General features: G+C 41.4%; 3 protein-coding genes across 22 annotated transcripts in view; 1 reads left to right on the top strand and 2 right to left on the bottom strand.

Moving 5' to 3' along the window:
- LOC123504929 (coatomer subunit gamma-2-like) overlaps positions 1 to 9,013 on the bottom strand; it is a 15,761-nt gene extending 6,748 nt beyond the window's left edge. Inside the window, exons 1-10 of one of the 3 annotated variants that reach the window (XM_045255876.1) lie at positions 8,877 to 9,013; positions 7,877 to 7,997; positions 4,421 to 4,659; positions 3,426 to 3,545; positions 2,444 to 2,610; positions 2,201 to 2,330; positions 1,464 to 1,678; positions 800 to 1,031; positions 367 to 526; positions 58 to 203 (exon numbers count right to left, since the gene is read on the bottom strand). In XM_045255876.1, the coding sequence (XP_045111811.1) occupies positions 58 to 203; positions 367 to 526; positions 800 to 1,031; positions 1,464 to 1,678; positions 2,201 to 2,330; positions 2,444 to 2,610; positions 3,426 to 3,545; positions 4,421 to 4,659; positions 7,877 to 7,919 (1,452 nt within the window). In that variant the 5' untranslated portion in view covers positions 7,920 to 7,997; positions 8,877 to 9,013. Of the gene's footprint in view, positions 1 to 57; positions 204 to 366; positions 527 to 799; positions 1,032 to 1,463; positions 1,679 to 2,200; positions 2,331 to 2,443; positions 2,611 to 3,425; positions 3,546 to 4,420; positions 4,660 to 7,876; positions 8,004 to 8,422; positions 8,441 to 8,876 lie in introns of those variants that run through there. The other 2 variants (XM_045255877.1, XM_045255875.1) reach the window with 2 other exon arrangements.
- Positions 8,948 to 17,204, top strand: LOC123504934 (isopentenyl-diphosphate Delta-isomerase 1-like). The gene is made up of 4 exons (XM_045255886.1): positions 8,948 to 9,088; positions 11,664 to 11,756; positions 12,552 to 12,809; positions 13,226 to 17,204. Exons 2-4 carry the CDS (start codon positions 11,670 to 11,672, stop codon positions 13,691 to 13,693), a joined length of 813 nt encoding a protein of 270 aa, XP_045111821.1. The 5' UTR covers positions 8,948 to 9,088; positions 11,664 to 11,669; the 3' UTR covers positions 13,694 to 17,204.
- Positions 16,250 to 27,500, bottom strand: part of LOC123504927 (ATP-dependent 6-phosphofructokinase-like) — a 50,043-nt gene continuing 38,792 nt past the window's right edge. For 13 of the 18 annotated variants that reach the window (XM_045255869.1, XM_045255874.1, XM_045255872.1 and 10 more), the window contains 8 exons: positions 26,530 to 26,562; positions 22,963 to 23,109; positions 22,333 to 22,431; positions 21,476 to 21,688; positions 20,570 to 20,725; positions 20,090 to 20,258; positions 18,992 to 19,172; positions 16,250 to 18,634 (listed from right to left, as the gene is read on the bottom strand). In XM_045255869.1, coding sequence (XP_045111804.1) covers positions 18,466 to 18,634; positions 18,992 to 19,172; positions 20,090 to 20,258; positions 20,570 to 20,725; positions 21,476 to 21,688; positions 22,333 to 22,431; positions 22,963 to 23,109; positions 26,530 to 26,562 — 1,167 coding nt within the window. In that variant the 3' untranslated portion in view covers positions 16,250 to 18,465. The remainder of the gene's footprint in view (positions 18,635 to 18,991; positions 19,173 to 20,089; positions 20,259 to 20,569; positions 20,726 to 21,475; positions 21,689 to 22,332; positions 22,432 to 22,962; positions 23,110 to 26,529; positions 26,563 to 27,500) is intronic. The other 5 variants (XM_045255858.1, XM_045255860.1, XM_045255862.1 and 2 more) reach the window with 1 other exon arrangement.

Here is a 27,500-nt window from a genome sequence, read left to right as displayed (position 1 = left end):
ACCAACCCATATCCATCCCACCTGCCATCCAACCACACAGCAGATAGACACACTCACCTCCAGGATGACTCTGTTGTACACAAAGCGGATGTATCTGGATGGTTGGCGGGTGCGTGGTCCCTCCCGCCCCAGCAGGTGGATGATGCGCACGGCCAGGGTGGTGTGCTCACAGTCCTCAATGAACTCGCACAGATGGTCCAGCCCTGTGTGAAGAGGCAAAAGATGATCTGATGACTTGTGCTCACTACTATTGTCTCTTTCTAACTCAGAGCTTCACATCTAAAGCAAGTGTATAGTTTAAATATCTTATTTTTCATTTATCATTATTTTTTTTCATGATTCTGGGTAAATATATTCTAGTCTCACCCTTCTCCTTGGCCTCAGGGTTGTCCTCAATGATGGTGATGATGGTGCTGGCAATGGCCTCTTTGTAGGGCAAACCTCCCTCGTTGCGCAGCATGTCCGCCAGCTGGCCCATCAGCACCGCCTGCTTTCTTGGGTACTTCAGTGCAAGGGAACGCAGTGCCTGCAGGTCGAGAGGAACACCATAATGGTAGCTAAATAAAGATCATAGGATATTCCGATAGTATTCCCCTCCATAATGCTGCATTCGTGTCCCCTCCACACACACACCATAAACCACTAGGCTAGTATACTAGTCTTAAGCCTCCCCCCAATCCCCATATGTATATTTTCAGTATGTATGTACTGCAATTCCTAATAAACCGTATATTACATATTACTATTATTATTATCATTATTACACACACACACACACACACACTGACAGGACACATACCTCCACCACCACAATCTTGAACTCATCTGATATGTCATTGAGGAAGGAGGAGATGGACTTCATGAGGCGGTCCACGGAGCCTTCTGAGCCTGTCTTGAGCAGCGTGGTGATGGCTAGAGTGGCAATGGACCGGTTCACATCCTGAATCAGGTTTTCCAGGTCCAGGTTGCATGCAGTGACAGCGTTGGGGTGCGTCATTGCCACCTTGCTCAGGGTGCGCACTGCTGCAAACCTGTATGAGAAAATGCAAGTCTCTTTTTCACAGTGACACAGACTAGTAAAATAAAAAGAGAAGCTTCACAAAAACACAAGTAACAAGATGAACAGCCATGGGTACAGCCACACACCAGCCACTGCACCATGGAGGTCCTCAGTAGTGTCCCAGCCTGCAGATCACTAATGGCTTTACTGTTACTTTCCACATGTATATGGTAATTTCGGTGAAAAGATTAAGTCTGACATACTTACACTCATTATGAAAGATGTGTTCAGATGAGAAAGTGCATTTGTTACACGATGCTTCATAATACAACTAATAGGAAAACATTTTCAATCTTACATCAAGCTGCATCTCTCTTGATGTAGTGCCTTATAGGTCTACAACACAGTGAAGCTGTTGCTGTAATCTACAACACATCTATTTGTCTGTGAGCTGAGGCCTCACCTAAGGGTTGGCTTGGGGCTGGACAGGAAGAGTTGCAGCACAGAGATGGCCGGGGGAAGGTCCCTGGCCGAGGAGCGCTTGAGGGAGACGATGGCGTTGGCCGCCTCGTAGGTCACCATCTCGGCCTTGTGGCGCAGCATGGACTCCAGGAAGTCTGAGAGTCGGGAGTCATAGCCAATCTCATCCTCTTCAATGAGCCGGGCAACAATACGTATCTGGGCAGGAGGGTGAAGGAAGCATTACTCATCTGGCTCGCATACATACACTAGGCTGTCCTCACTCTGTCTGGTCTCCAACACCTGCTCCTACCTCTCTCTTTCCTCATGCACCGCTATTTCCAAGCCTTGATATTTTATAGCAGCTGAATTACTGTAAACTGGCTCCACACAAACAAATCACTAAAGTTTTGTTGCATTCTTCTTAAAAAAATCAATGTCTTATTTGTTTAATTTGTTTACCATCACTCATAATAATGTTTATATATCTATTAACAGTAATCTTTAAATAACAACTATTATCAACACAATTATATTACATTCAAATACAATACAAATGAAACCCAACAACAACAACAATAATAGCAGCAGCCATAATAATAATAATAATAATAATAATAATAATAATAATAATAATAATAATAATAATAATAATAATAATAATAATAATAATAATAACAGCAGCAGCCATAAATACTACTGCTGTCACAGGCTACAGCAGTCACCATCACCAGCACCCACCAGGAGACAGATAGCGTAGGGTGAGCGCAGGCTGGAGGAGGTAAGCTTGGACACCAGCTTGGTCACGGCCAGCTTGTCTGACTTGCGGAGCTGGTGCAGCACCCCCAGCGCGTGGAACTGCACCATCACACTGAAACACCACCACCATACATGTTACTGCTCACTCACCAAGACAGCTTCACCACTACACACCACGCTGCCTCTCTTTCCTGTTTTCTGCACCACCAACATCTCACCACTCACCAGTCAGAACTGAGAGCCTCCTGCACCTCAGAGACCCAGCGCTTCACCACCTCTGGAGACTCCTTCAGGATGTGGCGGCAGGACACCAGGGCAGCACTGCTCACCCCCGGCGCCCGGTCCACGATGGCCTGCTTCATGTAGCGGTCAATGGCCTGCATCATGGACGCCTGCAGGGGGAGGAGAGGAAGGCAAGGGTGAATGTCAGGTTTTTTTTTTTTTTTTCAATTTTTTTATTTCACTTTATTTATTTATTTTCTCTATGCAGGAGGGAAACCATCCAAGGAAAAAAAAGCCCACTTGAGATGCTGGTTCCCTTAAACAGTAAAGAATTAGCCAAAATTAAGGAGCAAATGTCTTGAAACCTCCCTATTAAAAGAAGTCAAGTCGTAGAAAGATGGAAATACAGAGGCAGGCAGGGAGTGAAGTGATGTCATTAGAAATCTTGTGGCATTACTATTAATGATATATAGTTTTGGATTTTGAAAATGTAGAAGAATACTAGCAACATTAAATAAGGTAAAAAGCAATAAATATAAGGTGCAGTTCAAATCTTAAAGGAATAAAAGAATATAGTACACCAAAAAGAACAACTGTGGTGAATAATTTGATACGAGAGAGAGAGAGAGAGAGAGAGAGAGAGAGAGAGAGAGAGAGAGAGAGAGAGAGAAAGACATGGTGTGGGTGTGTAAATGACAGTATGGATAAGTAAATGAATGAGTGGATAAATGAATTAGTCAGTGAATGAATGAATGGATGGATGGATGAATGAATGAATGAATGAATATGTAAGGTTTTCGAGTTAGAGGGGATGTGGTTAGCCAATGAATATATGACTTAGTGAATGAGTGACAATAAGTGTAGGAAAGAATTCTAGTTAATGAGCAAAGGTGTGTGTGTGTGTGTGTGTGTGTGTGTGTGTGTGTGTGTGTGTGTGTGTGTGTGTGTGTGTGTGTGTGTGTGTGTGTGTGTGTGTGATCCTTACATCAGTGATCCTGCAGAGGGCACGGATGGAGGGTGCCCGGTACTGGTCCTCCCGGCCGGTCATATCCTTGGTGAGGGAGGAGGTGACGATGATAGTGTCCTCGGCAATGTTGCACAGCTCCTGCAGGACGGCCGGAAAGGAAGGGAAGGGTGGGTTAATCTACTGTACTAGAACTAGCTTTGGTTCCCACTTAAAACATCACCATTACAGCAAAAGGTTCAATTCCTTGCACTACTGAATAAGTGATCCCTTTGACATAAACGAGACACCAATTTATACTCGTCTTAAATAATTTTGTAGCATTAGAAAAATAAAATAAATGCTTTTGTTTTGTCTTCTCCCATACATGTAAACAATCCTTAGACTGAAGGTTAATAAAAAATTACCATAACATTATATGCAAGAGTTGAAAACCAGCATACACACACACACACACACACTGCGTAGTGTAGTGGTTAGCTCACAATCGAGAGGGTCTGGGTTCGAGTCCCGGGAAGCGGCGAGGCAAATGGGCAAGCCTCTTAATGTGTGGCCCCTGTTCACCTAGCAGTAATAGGTACAGGATGTAACTTGAGGGGTTGTGGCCTCGCTTTCCTGGTGTGTGGAGTGTGATGTGGTCTCAGTCCTACCCGAAGATTGGTCTATGAGCTCTGAGCTCAATCCATAATGGGGAAGACTGGCTGGGTGACCAGCAGGCGACCAAGGTGAATTACACACACACACACACACACACACACACACACACACACACACACACTTCCTTCCTATTACTACTACAACACATAGACACAAGGAAACATATAGACTGACAGACTGGAGAGACAGACGGACAGACAAATGGACACACACACACACACACACACAGAGAGAGAGAGAGAGAGAGAGAGAGAGAGAGAGAGAGAGAGAGAGAGAGAGAGAGAGAGAGAGAGAGAGAGAGAGAGAGAGAGAGAGAGAGAGAGAGAGAGAGAGAGAGAGAGAGAGAGAGAGAGACATACCTTGATGCCGAGGTAGACGAGTCGGCGCAGCACCAGGTCATTGCTCTGGAACAGCTTGGTCATGGCGAAGAAGGCATCGGTGGCCTCCTTGGTGGCCAGCGTCTCGCCCTGGTTCAGCAGGTACAAGATCTTGGTGAGGACATGTGTGCTACGCTTCACGTTCACCGGCGTCTCGTTGAACACCCTCGCCTCCTGCAGCACAGACGTCTTGTCCGTGCTGTGGTATGGGTTCCCGCCCCCTGTGTGCACCAAGACCAGGCCGGGTGAGTTGTGCAGTGCTCAGTGAGGCAGCAAGGTACTCATACTCATGGCTTGCACTGTGCCTCAATGCATGAATTAATGACACACAACTCATTTACTATTCTAATAAACATCAATACCGGCAAATACAGCTTATGAGTGATATTCTTAGAAAAAATTATTATCAACCAAAAATAACAGATTTAGCTATTCTGTATTGCCAGAAACTTGCATCACACTGAGAAAGAAGAATGATGTGATCTTAATCATACACAAACAAGATTTCACAAAATAAGGAAAACATTGTCACAAATGTGTACACATATCTATACATCATAAATACTGCTTGAATATAAACATTCTGAAGGCATCACTGAACACATGAAACTTTGATTGCATGAAAATTTTGTTACAACTTGAGAATGATCTGCAACTGATGTGTTTGTGGTGTAAAGCCAGCCACTCCAACATAATGGAGGCCTTGAGGAGCTGCTACGTAATGAACAGGTGGCACAAGCAGTGTTCCAAGTTGACCTGAACACTGACCACTACAGAACACTCAACACCTGAGATCCATGTTGCCTGCAGGATGTGATTCAAGTACCACATTACCACATCTGTCAGTACATTAGACATGATCCTAAATCTCTGAGGAACAAGAGAATGAGGGAAGCTGTAAGAAGTCATCAGGCTTCTTGGGCAAATAGTGTCTTGAAACCTCCCTCTTGAAAGAGTTCCAGTTATAGGAAGGAGGAAATACAGAACTAAGCAGGGAGTACCAGAATTTATCATAGGAAAGAGTGAATGAGCGAGAATGCTGGTTAATTGTTATATTATAGATGGACAGAATAGAGGTGGATGAAATTATTATCCAAGTCTTGAGCAATGAGGCTGAGGGGGGAAGGGGAGGGACACAATTAGCAAGATTAGATGAACAGTACAGTATGCCCCTGCATTTAGCGAATTTCAGCTTGGCGAAATTCACTTTAGGTGGTAGGATGGCCATGGACCACTGAGTTCACACTTGGCGATTTAAATTCAAACTTGGCGGTCCCCTGGCGCCCGGACAGCGAACCACGCAGCTCCCTGGTGACATCAGACCTCTCTCTATACCTATCAGGACAGTGTGAGAGTCCCTTTCAGCCATTTTGTTTGTGCTACCCTCTATTCTACTAGCATGGGAACGAACTCTGGGGATTTACCACCAACATGGCCTCTACCAGTGCAACAGGTGGTACTGGTGGGGTCAGGACAATGGTGGTGGCAGTAAGGATGAAAGTGGGTGAGGGAAACGGGTGGAAAAACAGGCATTACAGCCTTTATATCATGTCTTATTAGCTTTATTTATTGTTTATTGGTCTGTTTTATACATGTGTTCTAATATGTGAAGGCAAAAGATTTTATTTCAGCTCAGAAGATGGTATTTTAGGGATCAAAAGAGGACTCTGGCAATAACCAAAGACTGATTGAGGCATTCTTTAGGCAATTTATATGGTATAAAGAACTTGTACTTGGTGAAATTCGCATTTGGCGGTAATTAATTCGCCACGTGCGGAGGCTTACTGTAGTGTGAAAATAGAAGATAGCAAGAGATGCAAAACTGGCAATGAGAGGGAGGCTTGAAGACAGTTTGTTAGAGGAAAATAGTTGATAAGATGAAAAGCTTTTGATCACACTGTCTAAAAGAATGGTAAGAGTGGAACCCCATCATACATGTGAAGCATACTCTATATATATGGGCAGGTTTGGTCCACATACAGTTATCAGTTAGCAGCTAGAGGCAAGAAAAACTGGTTGAAACAGCTTAGAACACCTAACTTCATGAAAGGTGTTTCAGGTAAATTGGGGTACAAATGCTGGCACACGAGGGCACCAGACAATGTGACCCAGACTGACAAGCTACTGACTGGAGTGATGACCAAGGCATGTGCAGCAGCAGCTTTGATATAAGTGAGGAAATGAGAAGGATGGGGGCATTGCATAGAATTATATAAAAGAGTAAAGCTGAACTAAAGAAAAGATTCGTTCTGTAATCAAGTAATTAATATGTAATTGGTTAATGTTTACTACAAGTCCTAGTCATGACAAGACTACACGTTGTGGTTATGTATTCACCGTGTTTTATGTTTGTAAAGTCTATATTTGCGGGGTCAGCTATTATTGACTCACATTAATGCCTTTGAAAACAAACACATCGCGTCAGAAACAGTTAGGTTAGGTGAGATCGTTTGCTTTGGTTATGTTGGTCAGGGATACTTTAATAAACTGAATTTTACATTTCCTGAAGAAATGTAAGGAGACAAATGGCCATATTTGGCAAAGGACGGATCTGTTGTCATTTCTAGGTAAATTTATAGTTCAATACAATATCGCCTATCTCACCATCACCCCCTAACACCTCCAACAAGCTTGGGGGCCTTTGGGGAATTGGGGGTTTTGGGTGGGGGAGGCATATATGAGTAATATATGGTGGCCACGGCTGAACTGAGCACACAGGAGTCTTTGTGCACCTGTCTGCCCAGCTTGCCACAGCTCGACAGACACAGCACATTCCCGGACCTATTGCAGTGTTATCATTCATTTGCGGCCGGTAGTGTACTTATTGGAATTGTTGTAAATAGTAACAACCTAAGGGTGGCCAAAACCATCTATAGTTTATTGTACGAAATTATGGTAGAACCTTTTTTTTTTTTTAACAATTGGAATGAACTGCCCTAATATGTAATAATCGCAGTCTCTCTTTCTTTCTTTTTAAGCTTGAAATTAGTCTACACAAAGCCTGAAGCATTCAGGATTTCACTACACCTTACATATCAAACATTGACAAACACATATTCCTCAACGCTGCCACCAACACACACATGGACCAGCTCAAGCCCAGCCTCGGGGCCTCCTCCACAACACACTGTGACCAACTGCACGAGATGCCATCAACACTCATTTTATTACAATAGTATCCAAAAATAATCCTGTCTCTATGTTCTCTTTCCACACAGCTGCTCCTGACGCCTGGACAATCTGTGGTGAGTAAACACAACAAATACAGGAAAAGGAAGCATTATCACAACCACAACTGTTAATGTTTGTCAATGATTTGGGTCGAGGGAGGGAGGGAGGTCCGCCATAACACCTCTCCCTCTAAGTTGGCGCCATCACATCCCCTGCAAACACTGATGGAGGTGTGCACGGGTAATAGACACCACTCAAGGCACTCACCATCCTCCTCGTCCTTTTTAATTTGCTTGAAGGAGCCGATCATGACGTGCCGCCCCGGTCAGCTGTCAGTGTTGTTGTGGCCACGTCCACCCTGCCGGCGCGATGGTTCTTTCTCCCTGGCCTAACACTTAATACATTACAATAAATAGTCTAAATCAACCTCTGTTGCTGAACATGCTGTGTTTAATTGTTTGTAGGTTTATATATATATATATATATATATATATATATATATATATATATATATATATATATATATATATATATATATATATATATATATATATATATATACAATTTAAAGCAAAGCAATAACAAACTGGATATTTTATACGTTTAATACATTTAGCTATTTATTCGTTAGTTTATTTGTTGATCTATTTTCAGTAATGGGGAAATTTGGGAAAAGGAGGATGAAGAGGATAGGCTATAACGGTACTGCCTTCAGGGCGACGAGAGGAGAATGGGGAAAAGAGGGAGAGAAATGCAATAAAAAAATGATGCAAGGAAAGGAAAGGTGACCGAGAGAAGAGGGAACTGACATACTTGACTAGTTGTCTGGCGGTTGACACAGACCACTGATCAATGACACCACAGCTGCGTAATACTCTCTACTAAGACAAAACTATCAGTCATAGAAGAAAAGAAAGATCATTATTACTAGAGACAACAATACACTAACAAAGTCCATGGAGGCGTGTCTAAAGATTTATATCAATTCCTTTTCACAGGCAAGGGCGGGAGAGAGGGGGAAGGGATACAGGAAAGGCAGACATTCCTGATTCCTTCGGTCAGCAGTGCAGGGAGGCAAGAAGCACGGGTAACATTATCTATTGAATGGCATGTTAGGAAAGAAGTAAATTGACAGTATAAATAAAGGAGGAAGGTGTGAGGAGAAGAAGGAGGGCGAGCCGTTATAAAGGCGAACAGCTGTGACAGTGTGATGTAAACAGAACCACGTAAAAATAACTGTATAGACGCAGCTGGTAAGGAGCCCTACCATGTGACCTTCCCGGGAGCCCTACTATCAGCACATCTTGGGAAGGAAGAGGAGAGAGGCACAGGTGGAGAGACTAGAGGCAACCCCAGCCAGTCAGTTACGTGAAGCACCAGTTTACTCTTGCCCGTCTCATCGTGTCTCGGTGCTGGCTCCTGGCTCTCCTGGCTCCTGAGGGCGTGTAGTGTCAGCAGTGCCCACACCTACCAAGTCAGGTATACTAAGCACGTAGCATTGACAACTCGTATTTTTTTTTTTTTATATATATATAATTGCGTGCTATTTATTCATTATTTATTTATCATTTTTATATTATTTCTTTTCTGGGTAAACCTCCAGAGTTTCACCACCTTGTCCTTTCTGAACGAAACAAATTTTTTTCTGGTAGATTTCGGCTTGCTTTTAATTTAGATTCCACTTGTTTTTTGGCGCAAATCAACCAATTTTTTTACAGCCCCGAAACATATGATTTGCATAAAAACAACAACTGGTAAATTAATTAAAAACAAGCCGAAATCTACCAGAAATAAATCAGTTTCGTCCAGAAAAGAACCTTATCTAACCTAACCTAACCTAACCTACCTGCTTTTGAGGAACTCGTAAAATCTGCCGATGCCCTTGAAATAATCGTAGCTACAACCTTCACACTGGGACATCTTGCTCTAAACTGATTTGAAATGCATAGTGCGAGCCTCACGGGCCGTTGTGATTGGTGGAAATAATTTTGCTTTTTTTTTTCATTATCCGCCGCTTCAGTTTCAAAGAACAGAACCAATCAGCGTAAACAATTAAGACAATGGTATGTCACAGAACCCACCGAGCTGCCGCGAGCGCATCACGGCATCAGTGTGCAACAGGGTTTGATGCGGGAGGCTATTGTTACGGCTGATCAACAAAACACGCTTAAATCTTAAAAAATCTGTGTCGCCATTATAAAAGGTTGCACCTAGTATATATGGGGTTCAAATTACTCGTAATGAGGAGCTCTATCTCTTGAGGTGGATAAAAAACACGTAGCTGATTGTGGTGAAACTGGAGTAATACCCTTTTCTGGGTTTTCTTGCTTTCTCTATCAATGCATTCATAACCTTATAGTTCTATGGCACTGTCGTAATATGCAGATCCCTCCAGCTCTCCTCGTTTCCTTGCTCCCCTTTGCAGCTCTTTCTTTTTTTGTTTTTTATTTATTTCTTTTTTTTTATGCAGGAGAGGAAACTGTCCAATGGCAACAAAAAATGGGAAAGAAAATGCCCACTGGGTTGCCAGTTCTCTTAAAGTTTATTAGAATTATCCAGAAGTGATGGACAAATGTCTTCAAACCTCCTAGGGAAAGAGGAAGAGAAAAGTGATAATATATGGAGGAAATGGAATTGAAACAGGAGATAGAAAGAAAAATTATTAACAAATAGAGGAATAGAAGGAAGTGGGAATGAAAATATGATAATGAATCAGGTAATAGGGGATGGGGATAATGAATAAGGGAGGAATGGGAATAAAACAGGAGATGGAGGAAAACTAGAGAAAGAGGGATGAATGAGAATAAAACTTAGGGAGATAAAAGGAATAAGGGAATAATAAATGGGGAAAGCACTTTTACATTGCAAAACAGATGTGTTTTTATACCCTACATTCATACAGGTAATTTAAAAGGAAGTCACTGACCTAATATTATAATTTCTTCCTATTCCCTTATTCATTATCACATTTTCATTCCCATTTCCTCCTATTCCTCTATCTGTTCTCCATTTTTCTTTCTATCCTGTTTCAATCCCATTGCCTCCATTTATTATTTCTTTTCTCTCTCTTTTCCTTGCTAACCAATAACGTGGCTTCACATATGTGACGTCAAATCAGCTGCGTGAAAAAAAACTGGAAAGGGGAAGTCAGGAAAATGAGTAGAGCTGGAGGGACCTGTATATTAGGACAGTGCCTAGTTCTTCTTTACATTTCAGTGTTTGGAGCACTTCTAGCTACCATTTAGCCTGTTGGGAATCAGTACGAAGTTTACATTATGGAGAGTTCAGTCAGGTGGAAAGCACTCCTCTCATTAGGTGGTTACATAATGGGCACCTGCATTGTTGTATAATCTCTGGCTGCCTGGGCCATGTCTGAGTTACCACTTGTGTATGTTGTATTGCCATGTTTGGCAAATTCACAAAATATTTTTTATCATACTCTAGCTGCAAACATCCTTACCTAACCAAAATGTACCTAACCTTACTAAACCACATATACACGCATGCAGTTAAAAAGAGTCAACTTGAGGAACTCTAGCCAGTTAGACACATCACGAAAGTAGAAATAAGTGTAGTGATTCTTGACAAATACCAGAGAGAGCAAGAGAGCATTCTCGCCTGATGTGGCACATACCATTTCAAGGAAAGTGCCCATTCGAGAACTCAGACTGCAATGTGTGGCCCAGCCACCCACAGACTACACATTGGCACAAGTTAGGTTAGATCACCTCATGGTTACCTTATTACCCAATTAGGAGGTTGAAAAATGGTTACTTTGCTATATGGACCCCTTATTAAGAGATTACAAAATTTCACCTGTTACAATGCAGTAATTACAGTGGGAATGTTTTCCAGGCAAGTCACAGAGTATCGGGCCAGATTGTGTCTCCATATCTACTTAATTTAATGTCTGCATGTAGCCAAGTGTTTACAGTTTAGGTTGTCAAAATGAAATATGTCCAGATGAGAGAAAGCAGGCTGTTTAGTTGTTAAGTAAATGTTTTGGTGGAGGTGTTACAAGGAGAAAATATTGACTTCCTCCTCACCCCTGCAGAGCACCATGCTGGCCCTGGGCAGGAGGATGGGCAGTGCAGTGCAGTGTGCCTTGGGGCTGCTCACAAGAGTGACACCGTCTGCCTCAGTCTTGGTAGGTGTTGGTGTTGGTGTTGTGGTGCACCTTGCTTGTTTAGATCAGCAACCATGGACAGGTACAGATGCTGTGTCCATTGAGGAAATAAGAATGACTGTTATTTCAGTTATTTTGCCTTTTTAAGCCTAGTTAGTGGTGAAACAAGTTCATAATTTCACATTTTATAACCACTCCCTTACGTTACAAGACACACTTTTAATCATTGTGTATGTGATTTTTAATGTGATGGTCAGGTTTTGGTTTTCATGTTCCTAATATTTAATTTTTCATATTGCAAGTTTTCTCCGCATTCCCCTCATGTACAGTAATATTTTCTCTCCTTTGGTCACCAGGACTCTTTATAATTATTGCAAGTCAGTGATTAATTTTTGTATGTGCAATTGTTTTTCATATAATCATAAGCATATTCAATCATATATTACATTTCACCACAGTTTTTCTTATATTACTGGCAGTATTTTTTTTGCATCTGTAGTTTTGGCCATGTCTGTTGTGTGTTGTCTAGTGTGTTAATAGATAGTTTTACATTTTGCAGTATTTCTTGAGCTTTGAAATTTTGCAATTACAAAATCAGTAATTCAGTTTGAATGAGATGGTGTGATGTCACCCCTTCAACCAATTATTTTAACAAATAGATTATTGAAGCTGACACTTTAAGAATACTGACTATGCTCAGGACTGTTCTTTTCTTACTCAAATTTCAAAGACAAATGAGTAAACAAATAAATAACAATTAATAACATATTAGTGACAAGTCCCACCTGGCCTTTCTCCCTCCCCCTGCACCTTCAGCCTCAGTGCAGTCACAGCAGCAGCAGCAGCAGCAACCAGAGGCAGCAGTGCCTGGAGGAGGACCTTGATCCGCAGCAGCTGGCCCTTCTTGAGGAGCCTTGCATCCTGGTGGACGAGGCTGATGTTCCTCTTGGCTCAGCCTCCAAGCGGCAGTGCCACCTGATGCATGGCGGCTCCTCTCCTCTCCACCGTGCCTTCAGTGTCTTTCTCTTCAACTCTGCCGGGGAGCTGCTGGTGCATCGCCGCGCACACACCAAGGTGACTGTGCTGGGGAGTGGCGGGCTGGAACTGGTTGTAATTTATCATTCTTTATGGTTTTAATCTTATTACTATTAGTTCAGTAGCACCTATTTTTACACCCAACTTCATTTTGATAACGTGGTTTTCTCTTGATTTCTTTTACGAGTTGTGATGTACATTTCTCTGAAGTAATCTTTCAGAAGACATGATAATCATTGTAGCATATCACTAACACCGTTTCATATTGTCAATAGTAACAGTAATAAATCTTGGCTTTAACTTGTGAGATCAAATCTTTCTTGGAATGTTCATGCAATCACAAAGTATAGGAAGAAGTCTTAGGCTGAATATACACTTGAAAGTATTGTGTGTTTGCTGATTTTAACAAATAGGAACATGAAATTCATATATGGTATTTGTCTGTTTGTCTTCAGATCACCTTCCCTGGCCACTACACCAACACTTGCTGCTCCCACCCGCTGCACACCCCACGGGAGACCATCGAGGAGGGTGCTCTGGGGGTGAGGAATGCTGCACAGAGACGCTTGGAGTTTGAGCTCGGCATCCCCCAGGAGCAGGCCAGGCCGGGTGACTTCACTTACCTCACTCGCATCCACTATGCAAGCCCCTCGGATGGCATGTGGGGGGAGCACGAGATGGACTACATCCTTTTTCTGCAGAAGGACGTCACTCTCAACCCCAATGCTAATGAGGTGGAGGATGTGCAGTATGTGAAGAGAGAGGACTTTGAGAGGTTCCTGAGGGGGTTGCAGGAGAACAACATTCCCATTACTCCTTGGTTTGCTCTCATTGCCCAGAAGTTCCTGCCGCTGTGGTGGAAGAACCTAGATACCCTCGACCAGTTCACTGACCACCACACCATTCACCATTTGTTGGAGTGACACCTGCCTGCCTTGTCTGTCACCTGTCTTGCTCTATCTGCCTGTCCTCTCTTAGCTCAGAGGTTTGGTAGTAAATCTTTATTTTTCTACGTTGTACCACTACTCTTCTTACTCCATACTGGTACTCTGTGGACGTTGATGACTTTATTTTCAGAAATGTACCTAGGCTCAACAATTTTGAGGTATCTCGTATGTTAAAGCTCACAGTTTTAGAGGCAGCACTCTGGCTTGGAGGAGGAGTTGCTAGTCACTGTATAACCATCACCTGTTGCAAAATCTCCCCAAGTTTGAAGGTTTTGTGGAATAATAGCAATTGCACCTGCTCCAGTTTCACTCTATCACTGCCACTGATTTTTTTAGTGGATCAAGAAATGTTAGTCAATTGGATTATAAGTGTGTACTTGATGTAGTGCAGTATTGTTTCTCACTAAGCTTTGTTAGAAGTTTCCATAAGTTCCAGTTATTTTGTAAAGCAGAGACTGGTGCCACAAGATGTGTTGTGACACCAAGGACTTTTTGTTGTTTGATTGTTACAGCATTGGTATAACTTTAACTAGCCTTGTGATAGATGGTACATCTTCACCACCAAATTATTAGCATGTTGCAAATATCTACTAAAAGGACTACAGTAGTACCTCGAGATACGAATGCCCCAACATATGATTTTACTGATATACGATGAAAAATTTAATATAATTTACGCCTTGAAATACGAAGATATTTTTAAGATCGGTAGCGATCGCTCGGCTACCCACATCCACCCGAACATTCAGCCCGCGTTGTGTATCGTTGTTCGTCCTTTGTGCATGTATGTGTCTGTGTTCCTCAGCATTGTGTATTTTTTCTTAAGTTTTGTGAACTCAAGACCCCATAATCATGGGTCCCAAAAGTAAAAGTTTGGCAAGAGAAACACAATATAGCCTGTATTCACATACTGATTACACTTGGAAATTCAGTAAACGAGTGAGTACAAATGGTGTTCTGCCCACAAGCAACTCTTCCTCTTTGCAGTGCAAAAAACCCAGAAGTTTCTAGATGCTATGGTTACCAAAATATTACAGGTTGAATGAGGTGGTATCTTTGGTGTACGTGGCCTTGCGTCCGATCGGGTTCAGCGGCCTTGGCTAGAGCGATAGAAAATGGGCCCCTTGTATCCTCTCTCTCTCTCTCTCTCTCTCTCTCTCTCTCTCTCTCTGTTCTGATACCACTCTCATTCAAAAGTTGTCTCCCCACAACATGGCAAGAGACCCCAGGTATAGAAGTAAGGCACGCAGGAGAGGTGGCGGAATCAGACACCATGAAATCAGTGTCGCTCCTACCATCCATCGTGAGAGTTGGTGACATATAGCATATGTTTACTCCTGATGAGTGTTGCCAGCTCACAGGCAAAGAAAACAGGAAGAAAATAGCCAAAATATAGTCGTAAAAACCCTAATGCGTGATGAATGTCTATTGACCAGTCCCGAGTTTTGCGGGTTAAGTTGTTATTTTGGGCAATATAGTTAATTTATATCATGCATACAATAAACATTATATTGATCTTATATTAAATCTATATTTGATTGGTATTTAAAGCATGTTATTTTTTTGGGGTGGTAAATTCGTATCACAATAACGAATTAATTCTACTTCCATTAATTTCTATGGGAAAAATTGATTTGATATACAATTTTTTTTTATATACAACGATTGTCACAGAACGAATTAAATTCGTATGTTGAGGTACCACTGTACAACAAAGACATTGATAACGTTCCTTGGTATTTTCTAGTTGTGATATGTCTCCTTTCATCCTGTAGATGAAAGGTGCAGGTTAAGGAATAAGGGGTTGTGATCTTACAGCTCAGGTGTGGCAGACCAGCAGTCTTGGCCTCCTGTGTGTGTGTGTGTGTACATTTGTACATAAGTGGTTTTGCAGATAAAGTAAGCTAGAAATCTTGCACTTCTGTTGATATGAACAAATCCTTGCAACATGAGACTACTAATAGTTTGTAAGACACCATGTAAAGTGATGGAGATAATAACGAAACAATATGGATCAAGAATAATGGCTGTGGTTTAGGACTGATGATATGTTAGTACTAGACTTCCTGCAATGATAAGAGGAATGTCATCTTTCTATGGAAATTAAAATCAGTATCACTGGAGTAGTGTCAACTCATGAAATTTGTCAATTGACAATAACACTAATGAGGATAAGCATTTATTTTAACTGACAGACTGATTTTGATTTTCTGTTTCTGTTTCCTGCCCAAAGGTATGTTCATGATAATTTTGAAATATTGCAGATGAATGAAAGCATCACTGTAGCTATGTGAAACACCTTTATTCCAATGTTTCAGCACAGACTTTGCCTCATGTTATTTGTTCTCAGCTCCATGGTAATGGCATAGTCTCAGAGCCAAAACACTGGAATAGAGATGTTTCATGTTGTTACACTGGTGGTTCTATTCATCTGCAAGATCTGGTTCCCCATAGGCAAGCCTGTCTTGGAAATCATTCACAGTAGGTAAAACATTGTACAGGTTGAAAGGTTTTCATATTTCCATGACATCCTTTAAAGATATATTCATTTATTTGTCTTCTGTCAACACACTAGGGACATACATATATATATGGTAGAGTTCAGGATATACCTGTTTTACATACCTGTTCTCAGTAAATAGTTTTTTCCCTTTGTTGTTGTCATGGTGAATGGTTTCTGGCTTAAGGTTATTGTGTATACTACTTGAATTATTGGGCTATGGCACAATCTAACCATTCTCTGATCAACAAAAACTAATCTCAAAGAATAGATAAAATTTGTGATGAGTTACTCCATCGCGTGTAAATCAAAATAATATTTTTTTATACCTTAAAAATCCTGAATGCTCATTTACCTTCCCCTGTAACATACACACAAACTTGTAAACCATGGGAGATCCAATACTGCATGTTCAGTTATAGTATGAACATAACTCATGGCAACCCTTATTTCCATTATGCAACTCCTGACTAGATGCTCTACATGCTGACTTGAACATGTCAGTAGTCCCTAAAGTTCCCTCCCTCCACTCACTCACTCACCTTACACATCTAAAAACATGATAAACTTTGGCATTCAGAAAAAAAAAAAAAAAAGATATGAACAGCAGACATTAGAAACTAACCGACATGTGTACCTTTCAAATCAAGCAATGACAGCAGCACACCACCACCTGTGTGGCATTCATAACTGCTCCTGTTTTACCTACATTCTAACATTACAAGCCGACATTGCAGCAGGAGTGGTATAAATATGCTTATCATCACACAGGCAATATTATAGATAAAATAATTCCATTATTAGGATACATCATGGGTTCCGTCCATGATAGTCTTCAGTTACAAAATAAATGTGTGTGTGTGATATTGAACTAATTTGCTGGTGATTGTGACAGAATCCTGCCTGATGCCCCCATAATGCATGTTTCTGTGACACAGTCCATAAGCTACTAAAAAATATCAATAAAAAAGAAAAAACATAACTTAATGAATTTTGTTTCATGAATTAGAATGATATTTCAACCAGAAATATATCATGTTATCAGAACCTATTCAGTAACAGGGCCTTGAAATGTCTTACAGCAAGTTCCAGATTAAAGGGAGAAAAACAAAATCTGATACCAAGTGTACTTGACTACACTGAACTGTGCAATTGACACCTCAGGCATTCTCTCCCCTGACAAACAAAGGCAGTGAGGGTTTACTATGAGGGCTTCCTATGGATTCTAGAGGCAAGATGGGTGTGAGATGCACTTTGGTGAGTACATCACTAACAGCAGAGGGGAAACAGGCAACAAGAGAGGTATTCATAACAAACACCACTGAAGCCACACAACTCATTTCAATGCTCTCTCTGCTATCACTGCTGCTGTCTCATCCCTCTCCCTCCCAGCCATGGAGAGGGAAGCTCTGCTGATTACAACTATGTATCACTGCATCACCAACCCATCATGAGATAAAACACACCATGCACTCCTTTTACCAGTTCACAAGACCACAGCTATCTGATCTATTAATACGGCACATCACAACCAATAACCTTCCTACATCCAATCTTTCTCCTTAATGTCTTTTGGACAACTTAAATAGTATCATTAAGTCCTTGACAGAAATAAAGGGAGTTGCTTCTAATGCCCAAATTCCTGAACCAAGAGTGGAAGGAGATTTCAGTGCTGCATGAGGTGAGCCCAGCAGCAGCAGCAGCAGCAGCAGTCCTCACCTAGCACCAGCACCTCACTTCACAAGTTAATTAAAAAATCCTATGTACATTATGAGGCCTGCCACAGGTGACACAAGACTTCAATGACAGGAGCAGGCTGTGACTTCTCATGCCCTTTTGAACTCAACGCATGAATGAAAGAGTTGCCCAACACAACCTGATCTCCAAGGACTGAGTACAATAAGTGAATAGTTGCAGTCACGCAGTCACACACACACACACACACACACACACACACACACACACACACATGCAATACAGGAACACAGTGGCTTTGGATGCTGAGAAGCTCTTGCAGGCTGAAGCAACATGTAAAATTTAATCATTTTGAATAGAGATAACAAAAAGCCTAATAAGTCTAGACTGACTAATTTTCAGTAACAAGCAATGTGACCCATCAGAGACCAGGCAGTGATGAGATGGAACATAAGAAATGTGACTCTATTGTGAAGGAGAGTCAGGGAGAGATGAGACACTGCTGCACTCAGACCCACATCACCAGAGGAGATATATTCGTTACGGAGAAATTTTAGTCGAGAGCTTCCTCCACCTCCTTGACAACAATGCCCTCCTCATGGTAGGCAGCTTCATGCTTGGCCAGGATACGCAGGAGAGGCCTCAGCTTGAGCCACCACTGTTCCTTGGGGATGCGGCGCTCCCAGTCGGTGCGTTCTTTCAGCTCAACCACAGGCTGAAACCTGAGGAAGGCATGGGTTAACTCTCCCTTCAATAAATAAACCTGCAACACTGATCTAGTATTCAACATATTAACTAAAATACTGCTTGTATTTATCTACTCTGTAAAAATATATTTACTCTGGTCCATTAATTACCAGCCAGGCCAGGAGTGATCACCAAGGCTCTGACTGTCCTGGCACTACACTGGGTGCCTTTGCCTCATACCACCCAATGCATCACTAGCTTCATATAAATCAAATCACACTGATATTGCCAAGACAGAATGTGATGCCAATTACAAGTTACAAACACTAAAACCCATAACAACTATAAGCAGGAGAGCCCACACACGGCAGCTTCTCCCCTCTGCCACTCACATGTAGGAGCGCTTCTGCAGGCCGAGCAGTACAGCGGTGGAATTTGCCTCGCAGAACACAGTCCCATCCTCCCGCCGGTGAGCCAACATCTGGTCGGTGAGCCACGTGACGGCCTTGGCTGCCATCTTGGTGCCCATGTTGCGGTCAAACACAGATGGTGAGCCACCCTGCTGCATGTGGCCTGAGGACGGATGGGAAGGCAAAAAGTTACACCTGAGAACTTGGAACACAAAGCAGAAAGATCACTTTAGATGACTATCATGTATTTAATGAAGGCTGGTATGAAGCAGTGCACACCATGGAGATAAAACTGCACACATATATAAACAGACACACACAAAGATGGCCCTTCTTAAAGTCATAAGACATCTTTATTGAAGCCCAATGTCAACAAGGTACACCGATAACTTAGCCCAAAGCAACATCAGGCCAAGTATCTCCACACAGGCAACACATTAACCTCCAGACCTACCACCTATGAACCCAGCTAGTCACTCATCTCTAAACTAACACCTCACAATGAAATATGTATGTTCCATGTTCAACTTACAAAATATCAAAACTTGTGAGATTCAATACAAAACTGGACACATTTACTGCTCATCCATGCTTGGTGTGGTATTCATACATACATACATACATACATACATACACACACACACACACACACACACACACACACACACACAGCCAGTCTTCTCTGTAATGGGGAAGACTGGCTGGGTGACCAAAAGCCAACCAAGGTGAATTACACACACACACACACACACACACACACACACAAAATATCAAAACTTGTGAGATTCAATAAAAAAACTGGATACATTTACCTGCTCATCCATGCTTGGTGTGGTATTCATACACACACACACACACACACACACACACACACACACACACACACACACACACACACACACACACACACATAACATAGCATCTTCTTTCACTCTTTGCACTGAAACATAACAAATCACAAACACAAGAGAATCACATCCTTTTCTCCACTTGTAACTTCTCTATCTAATCACAAAACAGAATAATCCACAAGAAGTCACACAAGTAGCAAGCAAGATCACCATCACCACTGAGTCTCACCAAGCACATTCTTCCTGCAGCTGAAGATTCCCTTGCCCTCCTCAGAGTAGACACGATAAATGAAGTCAGTGGTGTAGTTCTCATTGGCGTTCTCATTCCTGAGCACAAGACCACGCTGGACACCCTCCGCCATCTTAGCCGCCATATGGTAGACATCCAACTGCAACTCCTGGTGGTGAGGTAAGGCAAGAGGAGTGAGTGGCAGGGCAGTGGTGACACAGTGGTGGGGAAGTGGTAAGATAATGTTAAGTATGTTAGTTGTAAGGCAGTGGAAAGTCAGTGGTGAGTCAATGAGGTGAGGCAGTGGTGAGTGGTAAGATAATGGCAAGTCAATGATATATCAGTTGTAAGACAGTGGTGAGGTAGTGCTAAGTCAATGGAAAGCCTAGATTAAGTAAGTGATAATTCAATGGAAAGTCAAGTATTAAATCACGGTAGAATCTTAAACTTCCAGTACCTCTTTCCACTCCTCTCCCTCACCTGGATGCCAAATTTTTCCTCAAAGATATAAGCGGCATCAGCTCCACCAGCCAGGCCAGCCAGTGTTGCCAAGTACCCACAGTAGCCACCCATGGTCTCCACCACAAACACTCGACGCTTGGTGCCCTGTGCAGACTGGCGGATACGGTCACAGATCTGGAGACGAAGAGGACAGCAGAATATTAGTAAATGAGGAGAGATTGGATAAACAAGAACTGGAGCTTTTATTATTATGATGTTTAATCACAGAAAAAAGGAGGACCAATGACAATGCACCCACACACACACAGCACGCTCGACTCACAACCGAGAGGGCCGGGTTCGAGTCCCAGCGAGGCGAGGCAAATGGGCAAGCCTCTTAATGTGTAGCCCCTGTTCACCTAGCAGTAAATAGGTACGGGATGTAACTCGAGGGGTTGTGGCCTCACTTTCCTGATGTGTGGAGTGTGTTGTGGTCTCAGTCCTACCCGAAGATCGGTCTATGAGCTCTGAGCTCTCTCCGTAATGGGGAAGACTGGCTGGGTGACCAGCACGCAACCGTGGTGAATTACACACTTACACACACACACACACACACACACACACACACAGAGAGAGAGAGAGAGAGAGAGAGAGAGAGAGAGAGAGAGAGAGAGAGAGAGAGAGAGAGAGAGAGAGAGAGAGAGAGAGAGAGAGAGAGAGAGAGAGAGAGAGAGAGAGAGAGAGAGAGAGAGAGAGAGAGAGAGAGAGAGAGAGCATTTTAAGTAAGAGACATACATTTTCAAGGTTTTTATTATAGTAACAGATCAACAAAACTTCTACATTATCAAGAGGAGAAACACTCATGAAAACTAAGATAATCAACTCAATGGCCTATGAAAAACAATCATCGTGATCGAGGGAAGAACGAAGCCTTTCTGAACCCACCTCTGTGATCTCATTTAGGGCAGTGTCACACCCCAGGCTGAAGTCGCTGCCAGGCACATTGTTGCTGATGGTGGCTGGGATCACCACCATAGGGATGCAGAACTCAGGATACTTGCTTCGTGCCTCACACATCAGCTGCAGGGCATGGTAGGCCTCGAACCCACCGATGATCAGTAGGGAATGAAGCTTGTACTCCCGCAGGCGAGCAGCGACCTGTGGCAGAGAAGTGCTGTGTGAGCTGGTGGTGGTGGTAGCAAAGGTAGTAGTAGTAGTAGTACTAGAAGGAATAATAGTAGTAGCAGTAGTTGTAGAGATAGCAGCCATAGAAGTAGTAGTAGTAGTAGTAGTAGTAGTATATAAAATAATAATAATAATAATAATAATAATAATAATAATAATAATAATAATAATAATAATAATAATAACAATAATAATAATTATTATTAGTAGTAGTATTAGTAGTAGTAACCACAGCAGAGGCCTGACAATGACCACATGGAGATGAGAGAATGCTTGTCACTGGAGTATACAATTTGCCAGACTTTTTTATTTTTACTAGGAATAAAGCACAGTGCAATAACTACAGATTAAACAGTGAATTTCTCAGCTTTCACTACACCATTAATCAATACCAATAGTAATAGAAACATCCATATATCTCAGAACTTTGAAATATTTTAACTTTTACATTCTATCAAGTGACTGCTGACAAAACATATTTCACTCAAGTCTCTTCTTTTCTCTCTAAATGAAAACTATTTGTTGCTACATATGAATCCTGTCCTTATTTGCTGAGTAAGACAACACTAACAGAACGAAAGAACAACAAGGAGAGGCCAGACAACAGCAACACACACCTGCTCGAAGTGTTTGTCCGGCAGTGTGCGTTTGGTGCCGAGGAAAGCGCCACCCTGACCCACCCAGCCTGTTACCTCCGCCCATGTCATCTCCTGAACCTGTTGGGGAGAGAGGCTAAAGGGGGTGAACCACAGGGAAGATGCACTCAATGGTAAGACTGGCACTGCAGGATGATGCTACATAATAAAGAAAGGGTGAAGTAACTGGGCTAAGTGGCAAGGAATGTTCATTTGAGTTAGTTGTGTAAATGACAGATTGAGTGATTTAACTAAAGGCAGCACAACAACAGTATCACATGGTGCTGGTGATGGTACAAGAAGCTGTGGAAAAGTTTTAAAGTGTCCATATGTTAAAATTACCTTTCATCTTTAAAGTAAATATTATATCACTTTTCTTTGCCAATTTTCAGATAAATGATACAATACTATTAAATACCAAAGTAAATAAATCAAACAAAGCTCCTATAATGATCATGTACATTCTAGATGCATTTGTTTTCATCAGGTTTGTAAAATATGAAATGCCTGTCCATCTGAATCTTCACCTGACTCACTAAGTACACACCTAACTCAACAACAACAACCACCACCCCTACATTTAATCATTCTGACAAGTAACAAGCCACTCACGTTGCCCTCCACAAGACCATCAATGCCGTCGTGGACGCCGTACACTGTGTCACCACGGTAGATGCAGTTCCTGACGAAGGAGCGCACGGCAGCGTTCATTCCGCAGGCCGGCGCGCCAATGTGCATCACGCCCAGGTTGAAGCCGCCCTGACCAACACAGTACAGATTAGTAATTAGAGACACACACGTCTGGAACTGGCACCTCTGGCAACCTCCACACTCATACATTAACAGAACAAAATAATAAAAAACTAAAGAAATAAATAGTGAAACAATAATAAGTATATACTATATATAGTAGCATATGTATGAGGTAATTATTTCTTAACACTGGTATTCATGCATTTCTTTTTATTTACTGTTATAATGTAATAAAACAATTAAGTGAAATACACTTCTAAGTTAAAATAATTTTGGCAAAAAAATTTTCTGAAAAAATTATTCAAAAGGATCCAACTATGCCACTCACACACACTGCCTCCCTCAGCCTACCAACACCTCACTGTGCAGGTGCTCCATAGCCACAGCTACATCACACACTCACACACACACCATCTGGATCTTAAGCTTATTCACTACACACACACCTGACTTTAACAATAACCACATCTACAGATAATGAATCTAACATATAACAATAATATGCATAAATCTTAAAATTGTACAATCATAAAGAGTAACTAAAGCACTAATCATATACATACTGGCACATTTAGCAAGTCAAGCAAAGATGAAGAGTGACTAAGGTAGGCTGAAAAAGATTTTAGGCCATAGTGGTGACATGGCACAGTATTGCTGAACCAGCAATGTGGAATGCCACACCTCATCACTACGCCTCTGAGGGGACATCACATGTCTCATGCACAACACATACACTATTGTTTTCCAAGTGATTCATAGCCTGTGTGCTCCACAGATGACCAATGCATAATGCTACAAGCCAGGGCACCTGCACCAGGCTATGAATGTAATGGACATGAAAGAAAGATGTGGTCACAAAGAAAGAGTACAGTACATCAATTGTGTTTAGCTAATGTAGGGTGGAGAACCGGAGAGAGCTGAGTGACTTGTGATACAAGTGACCAAAGTGGACAGAGTAGGAGCCCTGGTTCTGTGAGATGTGTCAGTATACCTGGTTCATGAAGGTGTCCCTGGCCTTAGATACATCCCCTATTGCTGAAAGTGAAAAGCACTTGCTTTTCATCTGAGGAATAGTCTTCTTCCCTGCATGAATGGGAGATTTTTCTGGCTGAGTAATATTCATGTTTTCAGACTCAGTAAACATTCTTTCAGATTGGAAAAGATGCCTTTTTCTTGATTTAGCAGGGCTCTTGTCCGGATGTGAGAAGCTTACAACTTTTGGGTGAGAAGGACTCTTCCTTCTCCCAGACTGAGAGGAACTTGTGCCTTCATCCACAACAAGGCTATCACTTTCTGCCTGAGATGAAGTTTCCTCAGAATGAAGAGGATCCATAGATTTTAACTGAGAAAAACTCTTGCTTTTGAACTGAGAAAGACTCTTGTTTATAGAATGAGAAAGACTTGTGTGTTCTGCCCAAGCAATTTTCTTGTCTGGCGAATGAGAAAAGTTCTTGCTGTCGGTCTGATTAAGGTCGCCATTTGTTGACTGTAAAGAAAGTATAACCAAAACACATTCCTCTGTCACCATGCAGAATTAAAATGTATGACTGGAATAAATACATATTAAAAACGTGTAAAGCATGAGGGATTTATCTGTAGCAAGAATGATAAGAAAAAAATAGAACTGTTTCATAGTAAATACATGCCTAAGAAATAACAGAACAAGAAGAGCAATCTTTAAGCAAGAGACAAGAGACACACCTGGCTGCCAAAGAAAAGTCAATAAAAGTGAATACAAAAGCAGTGGTCTCACGAGTTTCACGGCACAAAAGAAATGCACTCAACTCCAAAATATCTTCACTTTTCACACCTGCTTCCATTCATCAACAGCAGATATGAATTTTGTTCATACAAAAGTGGTACATCGCCACTCCACCCACCTACCAACTCACAAAAAATACATAAATAAAATAAACAAATAATACACAAATTACTAAAATAAAATAAAAAATTAACTGCCCACCATAGTACTAATAATAGTTCCATGAGATGCACTGGATGGCCAGATATTTACCTTTCCACTAATACTGTGTGTATGTGTGTGGACTTTGAAAACACAGTGACTGAGATACAGGACTGAGTTACATCAGTAATTCAGCTGGCAAAGCTAACTGTTGACAACAGTACAATTACAGTGACTGAAGGTAAACAGGCCCTGAAAATTGCATTCAGACATCTCATGCAATCTAGTTTTTAACTTTCAAAATCAAATGTAGTTATTTTACTTAAAACAATACTTGTTCTTAGTGAAGAGAAAGAATAAACAATGAATTTGAAGGTTTTCAAAGATTTTTCAAAGTTTCCTAAGATAAAGATTAAAAAAGAAAAAAGTTTGGATTTATGATTTTTTAAACTTAGAATATCAACATTGTTATCACTAGTGTCACAATTTTGGATTTACTGGTTACTGGTTATCGGGCGATAAATGTACTGCCAGTTATCAATTATCACCAATGAGGTTTTCGTTATTCATTCATCGCTTATTGTGATCAAATCTTATTATCGTGCCCAGCTTTGCCAGTTTCTCACATTACAGCTGAAATAAATACCTATTTCCTCATGCTATGTATAAAACTGCTCTGCTGTCAAAACCATGATTAAAAGAACATGGAAAAAACTTTGCTGTTAGTATCAGAATAAACAAACACATCTGTGCCAGTTTTCCTGATAAAAGCAAGTGGAACTAATGAGACCACTGTCATCAAAATATGTAACATATGATGAAGATCAATGCAAAATTAAGATCCACACACTTGACCCTGCTGATCACAAACACTTAATTGTCTCTTTTGTGCTTCTCCAATTTCCTTTCATTGGAAGAATACGTCTTGTTAGAAGCAATCTGGCATGGTATACATCTCTGCATTATCAGATTCTTGGAGACATCACATGTTAAATTGATATAAATGGACTTAAACATTAAACAAAGAAGATGTAATATGAGAATGGGGAACTAAAGTGGAAATGATATGAAATTTCTTACATAAACCTATCACTGCAGATATTGAGAGTTCTGTAACCACAGTTTGTTTAACATAATAGTTAGTTGCCATGCAGAAATATGTCTAATAAGGAGCTTGAACTGATCCAAAAGATATTTTATGTTCATTCTTAAATCCTTTTTATGCAAACAGAGAACATCTACATATATTACATGAATTTTGCATTGACCTTCACAGTTTTGAGCTGGAGACACAGAGCAATCAATAATGATTTTATTAATAGCTGATGGAAACAGACAGGAAAGTCTTGAGAATGTAACACAAGCAGCACCTAAGAGATGGCACCGAATGTTTAAAAAAGAGCAGAAATGTTCTACGAGTGACAGTCAGAATGCAGCCGAGCTGGTTGTAATGAGAATGAGTGAGATCTGCTGTTAGTCACACACTGGACCTAGTAACACACACACAAGACCTCCTGACTCACCAAGAGTTCATCTCTGTCCCAAATAGTGTTTTGCTGATGGAATAAAGAATTAATTTTGTACTTTTTAGGTTGTTGCACACTATTCCACACGGTCACATTAGCATGGACATAATATATATAGATATATATACTAGTACCAAATAACAGACCTTACATAATATATACCTTAATGATTACTTAAACATAGTATTACTTACTTTTATGGACAAACAGTACATACAATTTTAAGATAGAATTCTAAATAAAACTAATATTTTGATAGCTTTATTCCTTGTGGAGGATCAGAACAACAACTCTGTGTGGAACTGTGTGAGTGATGGTGTCTGTCTTGAAAAAGAAAAAAAAATCTATTGTCAGCATTGATTTGGCATAGTTAGTTAGTCAGTTAGTTAGTTAGGGTGTGTGTGTGTGTGTGTGTGTGTTCACTGTTTGATCTGCTGCAGTCTCTGACGAGACAGCCAGACGTCACCCTACGGAACGAGGTCAAAGCTCATTGTTTCCGATCTTCGGATAGGCCTGAGACCAGGCACACACCACACACCGGGTGTGTGTGTGTGTGTGTGTGTGTGTGTGTGTGTGTGTGTGTGTGTGTGTGTGTGTGTGTGTGTGTGTGTGTGTGTTTGTGTGTGTGTGTGTACACATGCAGAGTTGTGTTCACTAACTCAAACTTCCTGACTCCACCCAGACCCTGTGTCATGTAATTTCTCACTTTTTCACTGTCATTCAGAGTAAAACATCTGAAGACCTACTTCATTTTAAACTGTAAAAGGAATGAAGAGAGCAATATGTGCACATACACACATGCATTCATGCACGCAAGTATGTGCGTGCACACACACACACACACAGATACAGACACACACACACACACACACACACACACACACACACACACACACACACACACACACACACACACACACACACACACACACGCATACATGTGCACCAGCTCAAGGTAATCGCTGTGA

The sequence above is a fragment of the Portunus trituberculatus genome, chromosome 17 (genome assembly GCF_017591435.1).
Source record: "Portunus trituberculatus isolate SZX2019 chromosome 17, ASM1759143v1, whole genome shotgun sequence".
Classification (NCBI taxonomy): domain Eukaryota; kingdom Metazoa; phylum Arthropoda; class Malacostraca; order Decapoda; family Portunidae; genus Portunus; species Portunus trituberculatus.
Note: the sequence above shows the minus strand (reverse complement) of the source record. Positions and strands in the feature narration are given on the sequence as shown.

Excerpts from the sequence above, each read along its gene's own strand:
- LOC123504934 (XM_045255886.1), top strand. The coding sequence starts at position 11,670 with ATGCTGGCCCTGGGCAGGAGGATGGGCAGTGCAGTGCAGTGTGCCTTG. Across the intron at positions 11,757-12,551 it reads CACCGTCTGCCTCAGTCTTG|CCTCAGTGCAGTCACAGCAG; the intron begins GTAGGTGTTGGT and ends CTGCACCTTCAG. Across the intron at positions 12,810-13,225 it reads ATCGCCGCGCACACACCAAG|ATCACCTTCCCTGGCCACTA; the intron begins GTGACTGTGCTG and ends GTTTGTCTTCAG.